The sequence below is a fragment of the Benincasa hispida genome, chromosome 2, assembly GCF_009727055.1.
Source record: "Benincasa hispida cultivar B227 chromosome 2, ASM972705v1, whole genome shotgun sequence".
NCBI classification, from domain to species: Eukaryota; Viridiplantae; Streptophyta; class Magnoliopsida; order Cucurbitales; family Cucurbitaceae; genus Benincasa; species Benincasa hispida.
Window position 1 is genome coordinate 50,675,246 of NC_052350.1, and position 11,364 is coordinate 50,686,609.

The 11,364-nt window shown below is 26.4% G+C and overlaps 1 protein-coding gene across 1 annotated transcript; it reads left to right on the forward strand.

Annotated features, from left to right (window-relative positions):
* Positions 1 to 7,016: 7,016 nt before the first annotated feature.
* Positions 7,017 to 9,814, forward strand: LOC120071717 (cytokinin dehydrogenase 3-like). The gene is made up of 5 exons (XM_039024099.1): positions 7,017 to 7,627; positions 8,092 to 8,219; positions 8,335 to 8,625; positions 9,116 to 9,384; positions 9,473 to 9,814. Exons 1-5 carry the CDS (start codon positions 7,045 to 7,047, stop codon positions 9,762 to 9,764), a joined length of 1,563 nt encoding a protein of 520 aa, XP_038880027.1. The 5' UTR covers positions 7,017 to 7,044; the 3' UTR covers positions 9,765 to 9,814.
* The last annotated feature ends 1,550 nt before the right edge of the window (positions 9,815 to 11,364 follow it).

Below are 11,364 nucleotides of genomic sequence, written 5' to 3' on the forward strand. Positions count from 1 at the left end.
AAATATGATATCTGACGCTTCTAATTATTTAAGGTATATTCATATTTATGTTATTTGTATTATTTACGATTTTGACCCTAGAGTTTAGAGAAATGTACGATATAAACTCTTTAATCCTAGAGACGCATGTGCTCTGTAATTTGAACTATTCTCTCCAATTAATAATAAACATTCTCCATCTGCTTCTAAACGTAGCTAAATCATTATTAGCGAATTACGTATAGTGTTAGATTATTCCTTGCTTATACTTTTTGTATTTATCTTTATTTCTCGATTACATAACATGTATATTATAATATCATAAAAGGTATATATTATATATAAAATTAGGATGGAAAATTGTATGAGCACGTGATAAGGTTTATTTTGGTTGGTCGGATCCCCATAAAGATTTGAGAGTATCTTTACATATTTAGTCCCCCCCATGACTTATCCATCTCTTCTTTTTTATATTGATTTTTATGCACTCAAAGGGTTTTTTTTTTCCTGCCCAACTTTTCTCTTCTTTTCTCTCTCTTTGGGAGAGGAAAAGAGAGGGGGGGAAGGCTTCTCTCGAGTACAATTGTCTATCACTTCGTTAGGCACACAACCAAACTATCACTATTTGTGCATGTGCCAAGAATGTACCTTTACTTTACTTGTTTATATATATATATATATATTTCGGAGAGTGGAATAACCCGATCGATTAAATCGGTTGGTAGAAGAGAGAATAATCGATTAGGGTTTGTCTATAGTTGAAATTTGTGTAGGAAAAGACTTGTTTGGAACGACTTTCTTTAAGTGCATAAATAACGATTAATATATACTAGAAAAAATCATTCTTCAAATAAGCCCTAAAGTATTAGTAATCATAGTCCGATTTGTTGAGTTGGGATGAAAGTAACCGCCAAATTGAGTTTAATTTTATAAATTAATTTTAATTTAAAAGAGAATGGAATTGAGCCTAGAAATACTTAATACTATATTTATTAATGTTTTTATATCTTTTTTAACGTATAATTATGTATTTTAAAATTTTAAGTTCAATATTTGGATGCAAAATCTAGATTTCTATAAAATAAAGCCTTAATAATTCAATCCAAATTACATAAATTGAATTGGGTTGATTAGATTCTTTGAATTACCGAATCTTTGAACAATACCCTTAACTATACCCAATTAATCAAGTTTATCTAATAATCAATAAAATCTATATATATACAACCCTGAATTTGTTAGACATAAACCTTTTCGGTTCTTAGGTTTTAGGTCTTGTTTCTATTTGGTCCTTAGATTTCAAAATATTACACATTTAGGTCATGTTTGATAATCATTCCACATATAACTTTCTTGCTTTGTAATCTACTTTTTATCTATGTTTTGAAAAATCAAGTCAAAATTTGAAAACTTTAAAAAAGTAGTTTTTAAAAATTTGTTTTTGTTTTTTAAATTTGACTAAGATTTCAACTATTGTACTTAAGAAGGATGGCAATTATGGTAAAAATGAGAGAAAATAGGCTTACTTTTCAAAAACCAAAAATAAAAAATAAAATTATTACCAAACGGAAACTTAGTTTTCAAATTTTAGCTTGATTTTAAAAAATGTGGTTGTAAAGTATATAAAAAACAATAAATCTAGATGTGTAAGCGATGTTCGTAGGCTTAATTTTTAAAAACAAAAAACAAAAAACAAAATAGTTACCATAAAGGACCTTAATCATTAAGTTTTGATTTTAATTAGTCTCTAGGTTTCAAAATATTACAATTTTACTCTTAAGATTTGAGTTTTGTTTCAAATTGATATCTAGGTTCCAAGATTTACACTTTCAATCTTGATTTTTCATTAAATAATCACTTTTAGTCATGGATATTACGTTAATATCTATTAATTAATTTAAAATAATTATGAAGTGAAATTTCAAATTTAATTTTAATATGACGAATAGTAGCGAAACTTGAGTAATTATAATTCTTTTAATCATTAATACTAGCGATGAAAGGTGAGTATATAGTGAAAAATTGAGATTAGAAGTGTAAATTTTAAAACTTTAGAGACTAGATATAGAAACGAAACTCAAATCTCAAAAGTATAATTGTAATATTTTGAAATCTATAGACTAAATTGGAACCAAAATCAAAACTTATAGACTAGGACCTCGTTTGGTAATCATTTTATTTTTTGGTTTTTGGTTTTTGGTTTTTGAAAATTAAGTCTATTTTCTCCTCATTTCTTATAATGATATGCATCTTTCTTGAGTATAAATGGTTGAATTCTTAGTCAAATTCCAAAAATAAAAACAAGTTTTAAAAAGCTATTTTTTTAGTTTTCAAATTGTGGCTTGATCGTTTAAACCATTGGTAAAACATAGATAACAAATTAAGAAATTTGGAGAAGGAAGAAGTGTCTATAGACTTAATTTTAAAATATAAAAACAAAAAATCAAATGATTACTAATCGAGACCTAAATGTATAATATTTTAAAATTTAGAGATGAAGTAGAAACTAGATTCAAAATTTAAGAACCAAATTTTTTTTTTCCGTCAATAATATTTAGGAAATAGACATCTCAATAGAAAACCATACCACACATTATTATTCCATTGCATGGCATGTGAAGAAACATAAAACCCAAAAGAAAATATTAATATAATAAAATAATGTTGTGTTTGTGTGTGTGTATATATATATATAATTAAGTCACTTTAGTTCATGTAGAATTCCTTTTAAATGATATATAGTAAAATAATAATAATATAATAACAATAATAATAAATGTAAAGTTAGTTGATAATAGTTGATTGTGATTGTGTTGTGTAATTCACTGACAGAATGGGACTGACAGCCCCAATTTGTCCCAAATATAAGATAACATTAGTCCCTACAAAAATATATAATAAAATAATTATAAGTTACTTTTTAAAAAAATTTATTTATGTAATTTTTTAATGGTTATGGGGTGATTTGTGTCATCACTCAAAATATAGGGGGCAATTGGACTTAGATCCAATTAAATAAAATTTCTTTAGTCCCATTTTAGCCCCCTAAAGATCCAACAATTCACAAAAACATTCTCAAGTTTCTCCCTCTTTTTACATTGTACACATCCATAATATTCATTTTATAATTTTTTCATTAAAAAATTTTAATAGTAATAATAATAATCTTTTCTTTTTTATTTACTATTATGACATAAAGTAAGTAATTAAAAATATGTAAAAGTAAAAGGGTTAGAGAGAGAATAACAGATGTTTCTTTTTTTATATTATTTTTTTAATTGAAATTGGAAAATTCCTTCTAAATATTAAAAGGGAAATCTCAAAGATTCTTTTGATCATTACCCAATGGTGACCAACTCCACCCTAGCTTTCACACTTAAATTTTTTTCTAAGAAACTTTCAAATCTTTTTTTATTCCCCATATTTGGACCAATTTATGGTCCTTAGTTTTGAAATTTTCAAATTTGTCCTTATAATTGTAGGCTTTATCTTAATTTGGTTCTCATAATTTGATCTATTTTTTTTTAACACTATTACAAATTAGTACTATATTAAATAGTTGACACATTTATAATTTACCAATAAATAGATGAAAATGATTTGAATGGTAGAACTTTTTCTTGAAAATGCACAATTAAGGTTAGTTAAGCTATGTTCATTTGTAATTTTGAATTTTTAGTGATGAAATTGAAATCTTAGTAGAAATAATAGTAATATTTTTTTTTTTTTTTGTTAAAAATATCATTTTGTAAATCTCTGTATTTTAGGGAGTACTCAATTTTAGTCCATGTATTTTCAATACATCCATATTGAGTCAATCATAAAGTTATTTTTTTTTTTATCAAAATTGGTAAAATAGTAATAATACGAAAGTACAACTATATGAATATCTTTCAAATTTTAATATTGGAAAGGACTCATATATAATAAAAAGTTAGGAATTAAATCATTGATCAAAAGTAGAGAAACTAAAATCTAACTAATTTCAGAATATAAAAACCAAAATGATATTTTAACATAAATTTTTAATTTATTAAAAATGATTATAAAATGATTCATTAACTAATTGAGGCATATTTATAAAAGGAAAATTTTTATCAAAAGAAGAAATGTCAAACTATTTACATAACTAAGAAAAGAAACACTGATACACATCAATAGACTTCTATCCACATCTATCAATGATAGAAACTAATAGAAATCTAAAATGAGTCTATAAGCGTCTATCAGTTATAGAAATGATTAAATCTTACTATTTTGGGTAAATAATTTCTCTTATTTTTCTATTTTTTAAAATTTTCCTTATAAAATCTAAATTAATACTAAAATCTTTAGACTAAAAAAAGTATTGAAAATGGTTGGAATTTAAAGAGTATTTTACTTTAATCTTAAAACTCCCCTAAAAAAGTATTGAAAATGGTAGGAAATTTAAAGAATATTTTTAGGGTATTGGGAGATTCGGTGTAATGGAGTTTGAGCAAACTAGACTGATGTTGACCGTTTTTGAAAATTCAACGGTGGTGATTGGCTAAAGTGGACCCTACCTTGTTCCTCGAATCTCCTTTACCACATGCATATTTTTTTTACCAAAAAATAAAAAATTTTCATTTTGGTCCTCCATTGTTAGTTTATTTATTGTACACTTTTCTTAATAAATAAAAAAAGTTTAATTCTTTTTTAATTTTGAAAACATATTTGTATATTGCATTTTCTTACTTCATAATTACTTTATAACCAAAAGAGCTACAGACTATTGGGTCCGTGACATACAAAATTTGGTCGAGCCCCTGTGACGTATTAAATAAATTTCTATTATTTCAAAGAAAAGTAATTTTAAAAACATACTCATACGGTGCATTTTCTTACGCTCCAATTATTATTCGATTAAAATGTTATATTGTTTTTTATTACTTTGTTTCCATTCCATTTTAGTAGTCTTTGCATTTTTAATCATCCAAATTTAGTTTCTATATTTTTCATAAATTTTAGATTTAGTCCACGTCATACTTTCAAATAAATCTTATCTTTTTTAGAACAAAAAATCTCTTGATTGTTAACATATTTGTATGTCAGTTGAGTTATGTCTACTTTAATAATAAATCATAAATGTAATCCTCCAAATTATCAAAACTAATTAAATAATAATATTAATTTCCATGCAAGAGAAAACATTATGGCATACATTTCCAAAATTTATAAGGAAAATACTTATAGCGAGTGAAAACTTCTAAAAAAATCAATAAACTAACAATATGGTCAATTTTCAAGATTTGTTGAAAATATAGAGATTTAGATGAAATAAAATCTAAAGTATAGAGACGAAATGCATATTTTAACGTTATTATAATTATCGAATTAATTTTGATGAGAACTAAATTTAATTAAATGACTAGTTCAAGATTTATACAAGTGGGGATTAAAATGAAATTAATTTTAAAGTATAATAATTNTATATTTTTTTAATTAAAAAAATTAAATAACACCTAAAATCCTTGCCTACGTCGTTTTCCTAATCAACCTAATCCTATCAAAGTTTTATCTCAATTTTCATCTAAAAATATACATTTCTTCCTAAAGCTTTTATTACCCATATTTCATAATTACTCTTTTGGGAAAAAAAGAATCAAAAGAGACGTGCCAATTAGTCAAAAAGATATTCTTTTTTTTTTTTCTCTCTCAAACAAAAAAGATAAAATAAATTTCATGTTCCTCTAATAACGTATATGATATATCCACATATATAAAATATATAAAACTTTATTTTGAGTGCTGAATATATTAATATCTATATATCCACATTTCTATCAAAAATCCATTAAACATAAAATAAAATGATACCGATGTAAATATGATATAAAATTATAAGTACTTTTAACGTATTTAAATAATGTAAAATGTTTATATATTAATCTAAATATTTTTTCTTTTCAAGATATTTTTCCCGACATCGATATTTTATTGATATTTATTCATCGATATTTTTATAAAATTATTGACATTATAAACCTTACTTGTGAGATAGTTTATACTTTTTTAATTATAGTACTATATATGTAATAGACCTAAATGAAATTTGAAACTACTACCTCAAAGAAAAAGAATACATGTCAATTATCACTTAACTATACTCACATTGTTACATTTGACATGATAGTTAATATCTTATCTACCATGCTCGAAATTCTAAAGCATTTTAAAAAATAATAAATATATTGTATATTATCAATCTCGAAGTCAGAGATTTGATTATTCCACCTATATGGTAAAAAGAAAATATCTAAAAAAAATGTAAAATTGGAAAAAAAAAAATAACGAAATAATAGAATCATTGGTTAAATTGCAAATTTGGTCCCTATGGTTTAGAAAAAAGTTGAATTTTATCCCAATAATTTTAAAAATTATAATTTAGACCTTGTAGTTTGATAACATCTTATAAATAGTTCATATGGTTTAATAAAAGGTTAGATTATAAAAAATACCCTTGAACTTTGAAATATGTTTCAAAAATACCCTTTACTTTCAAAAGTTACAATATTATCCTTGAAATTTTATACGTTTCAAAAATACCCTTAGAGTAGAAATTTGTTAGAATTTGGACGGAAATTAAGATGTGAAATAGTGTAGTAAGTGACATAGAACGAAAATTTGAATCATGACATTGTTTTAGGTCATCCCCACACAGTTTTAAATCTCGATTTTTATTTGAAATGCTAAATAATTTATATTTCAAGGGTTATTTTGAAACGCTTATGAAAGTTGAGGGTAATATTGCAACTTTTGAAAATATATGAGTATTTTTTAAACAAAAAGAAAAGTTCAAGGGTATTTATTATACTTTAGCCTTAATAAAATTACATAGACTAAATTCTTATGATAAACCATAAGAACTAAAATCTAAGATTCTCCAAATAAGAGGGACCAGGTATCCGATTTAACTTAAATAATAATAATATTATGAGTGTTGAGGTACCCAAAATCTTTGCCTATAAATACTAGTGTGATGGTTTCACTTTTCTCTTGCCAACTCAAAATTACAATTCCTCTCTCTCTCTTCTCTCTAAAAAAATGGCTATCAACTTTCCCATTCCAGCTTATTTCATAGACATGGTTTTCATTAACCGCCTCAAATCCTTCATAACCAAATCCTTTTTCCCCCACCACATCACCGCCAATCTCCGCCACGACGCCACCGCCCTCACTTCCGCCGCCATCGACTTCGGTCACATGGTTACTATCCCACCCGCCGCCGTCCTTTTCCCCTCCTCCGTAAACGACGTCGTTACCTTAGTCAAACTCGCAAACTCCCGTCCCGTTCCCTTCAACATCGCCGCCAAAGGCTGCGGCCACTCCGTCCACGGTCAGGCAATGGCCGGAAATGGGGTCGTTGTTGAGATGACTTCCTTGAATAATCCCTCTCGAATCTCTATCTCCGGTAGTGAATCCACCGGATTCTTTGCCGACGTCGGCGGTGAACAACTCTGGATTGATATACTTAACGCCACTCTTGAACGTGGACTTGCACCGCGGTCGTGGACGGATTATCTTTACCTTACCGTCGGCGGGACGTTGTCGAATGCCGGTATTAGCGGTCAGACGTTTCGTTATGGCCCACAGATTTGTAATGTCATCGAACTCGACGTCGTTACAGGTACTTTATTAAATTACCACTCAACTCAAAAGTTTTTCAACATCATTTCATAATAATTTTTGAAAATAAATCTTAGACTCCACTAATTGGTTAATATTTCATTACTTATCAAATTCTTCTTACTTTTTCTAAATATTTTTATATTTTTTCCCATTTTGTGTATGATTGAAATGAAATTGTACAAAGATAAATCCAATTCTCAAATATATTACTCCATTTTAAATTTTTTAAAAACTACCTTTTATTTTTAGTTTTCAAAACTTTTAAAAATAACATGCACCCATTTTTTAAAATTGCCACGTAGCAAATTTTAGACCCATTTTGGTTGCTCTTTAAAATATATACCTAACAAAATTAAGGGTTTAATTTTTTTTTTAAAAAAACTAACTAATATCTGAATTTAAATTTGTTTTTGCATGGTTTTATTTTATATATATATAATATATATATATATATATATATAGGGAAAGGAGATCTTGTAAGCTGTTCAGCAGAAAAGAACAAGGAACTCTTCAATTCATCCTTGGTGTGTTTAGGCCAATTTGGAATCATAGTTCGAGCTAGGATTCCCTTATTCCCAGCTCCAAACAGGGTACATTTTTTTTTTTTTTTTAATAAAAATTTATACTCACCCATCACCAAAATTACCAAAATTAATAATAATAATTATTATATTCTTAATTAATTTTTTATTTGGGTTATTTTAGGTTAAGTGGGTTAGAATGCTGTACAGCAATTTTAATGAGTTTCTGAAGGATCAAGAAAAATTAATCTCAATAAATAATAATGATAATAATGGAAGCAAACAAAAGGGTGGATTGAACTATTTGGAGGGTTTGCTTCTAATGCATGATGGTCCCCCAGACAATTGGAGATCTTCTTTTTTTCCATCTTCTCATCACTCTACAATCATCTCTTTGGTTAATCAACACTCCATTATATACTGCCTAGAAGTTGCCATGTATTACGACGATCGCTCTCGACATACCCTCGACAAGGTACATTCTCAATCATCGTCCTCATCGATTGTGTCTATTTTTAACCTACCTATCTAGCTAAAGACATCCTGTTTCAATTTTCTTTTTATAAACACACCTACTATCACTTCAACTTATGAGGTATCTATCACAGTTTTTTAAAAATAATCCAATATTAAATTGTAAATTTGGACCTTATGATTTAGATAACGTTAAAATTTATCCATATTACTCCCTACTGTTAGAAATTATTTTGTGAGGTTTTATCAAATCATATAGACTAAATTCTAACTTTTAAAACTATAGAGAATAAATTTTTACTTTTTCCACACCATAGGTACCAATTTTGTAATTTAACCTCGAGTTATTTTGAAAAGCCCTAATAGACAGCTCATAAGTTGAAATGGCCTCATGTCTCTTTATAAAAAACGAAATCAAAACAGGATATCTTAGCTACTTATATAGGTTAAATTTTAACTAAACAACTAAATTTTCTTTGTTGTTTGTGTAGGAACTTGACGACTTGTTGGAAGGGTTAGATTTTCTACCCGGATACAAATTCGAGAAAGACGTATCCTACATTGAATTCTTGAATAGGGTTCGAGGTGGGGAGTTGAGCCTCCGATCACAAGGATTATGGGATGTTCCTCATCCATGGTTGAATCTCTTCGTGCCTAAATCTCGTATCGCGGAGTTCGACTCGGGTGTTTTTAAGGATATCGTTCTCAAACGAAAAATTACCAATGGACCTATACTCATCTACCCCATGAATAGGAGCAAGTAATTAAAATTCATTAATTCCCATTATTTTTATTAAATTTAAAATATATGAAATTTATTTATTATATTAATATATATACATGTACAGGTGGGATGATAAAATGTCAGCAGTTATACCAGAAGAAGAAGTATTTTACACAATAGGGTTTTTGAATTCAAGTGGATTTGATGATTGGGAAGCCATGGAAGAACAAAACAAAGAGATTTTAGGGTATTGCAACAGTGCAAATATCAAGATCAAGCAATATCTTCCTCATTACAAAACAAAAGAAGATTGGGAGAAACATTTTGGACACAAATGGAAAATTATTCAAGACAGAAAATTAGAATTTGATCCTAAAATGATTTTGTCTCCTGGACAGAAAATTTTTAATCCTTAAAGTTACTGTTCTTATTATTAGTATTATATTTTGTCTGTCCTTTTTTTTTTTTTTTTTTTTTTTTTGGGGTTATTCCTCGTATAGATTTTGTCAACTTTCTTCTGGGTCTAGAAAAAATATTATTGGTGTATTATAATTATGTAATATTTATTCAAATTAGAATTTAAATTTCTGTCTTATCTATCATTGTATTAAATTTTCGTTAACATAACAGTAATCCTATTTTCTTATGGGTTGTGGATGACAATATCATTATAGTGAAATGATAGAGGTAAACAACAAAATGTCACGAATAAATATTTGGTTTAAATCTTATTTTGATTCTTGAACTTTAAATATTTTTCTATTTTGGTCCTTAAACTTTAAAAAAACAATCAATTTAATTTCTAGATTTTTAAAAAGTGTTTATTTTGGTCCATACTATTAAGATTTTGTTAACCCTTTGATGAAATTGCGTCAACATGTTTTTAGTAAAATGAATATGAAGTAAAATGCCAACAACCAATACGCCAAAATACTAAACCACCAAAATCTTAAACGCAAAAATGACTTTTGAATTCCATAGAAAATAGCTTTACTACCTAATTCAAAATTAAAATCTTATATTTTTTTTAGCGTGACTAACTTATTTAGCAGCGTAGTCATCTAAAAATATAAGTTCTCATCATTTTGTTTAGGAGTTAATAGAATTTTAATAGCAATGACTAAAGTAAACACTTTTTAAAAGTTCGGAGACTAAAATAGATATTTTCAAAAGTTTAAAGACTAAAATAGAATAAACTTCAAAGTTTGAGTACCAAAATAGGATTTAAACCTGAATATTTTAACTTGGATAAAAAGTGCAAAAATATTTATTCATGGATTTTTATGAATTTTTTGTTTATAATTTTCTTAGAAATATATATCAATATTGATATTTTATCCTTTTTTTTTTCTTTTTTTTTTTTTTGTAAAATTTAGATCCAAAGATTTTGACGACATCAATATTTTAAATCTGACTTTCATTTGGCATTTAGAACATAATATAGAAGAAAGTTATTTGAACAAGGGCAAACTTTTGTAATTCGTAATTATGAATCTGATTAAGAATATTTTGATTTTAAATAAGTAAATCCATTTTAAGAGATTTTACTAAATGAAATTGATTTATAATCTCAACATAAAAATGAAAAATCTCTGCTTAGAATAAAAGCTTAATGAATGAGTAGGTGATATCCTAACAATTATATTAAAAATATATGTTCTAAACTATGCTCAATTTTGACTTTAGCTATTTTTTTAAGTGCTAAACACATCTTATCTTATAATTAGGCTACATTTGACATTCAGTTAGCTTTGTCAAAAAAACCATTTGAAAACAATCTTAACCATTTTTTATGTTTGGTAAAATATATTTAAATTAAATTTGTTAATTAATATTTTGTTTTCAATTTTATACTTTAAAAAGGAGATTTATTTTATATTTTATCTATTTCTCACCTAATCAAGTATATTTTCCATTTTTCATGAGTTAAATGTATCATTTTTTTTTAAAAAAAAAATGTATGTTTTTTTTTAAAAAAATAAAGCTATTTTCTTTAATATTTAAAAAATAATCTAT

What these genes read in the sequence shown, in the direction of transcription:
- LOC120071717 (XM_039024099.1), top strand. Translation starts at nt 7,045, where the DNA reads ATGGCTATCAACTTTCCCATTCCAGCTTATTTCATAGACATGGTTTTC. An exon ending in CGAACTCGACGTCGTTACAG is followed by an intron (nt 7,628 to 8,091) that starts GTACTTTATTAA and finishes ATATATATATAG; the next exon opens with GGAAAGGAGATCTTGTAAGC. An exon ending in TATTCCCAGCTCCAAACAGG is followed by an intron (nt 8,220 to 8,334) that starts GTACATTTTTTT and finishes GGGTTATTTTAG; the next exon opens with GTTAAGTGGGTTAGAATGCT.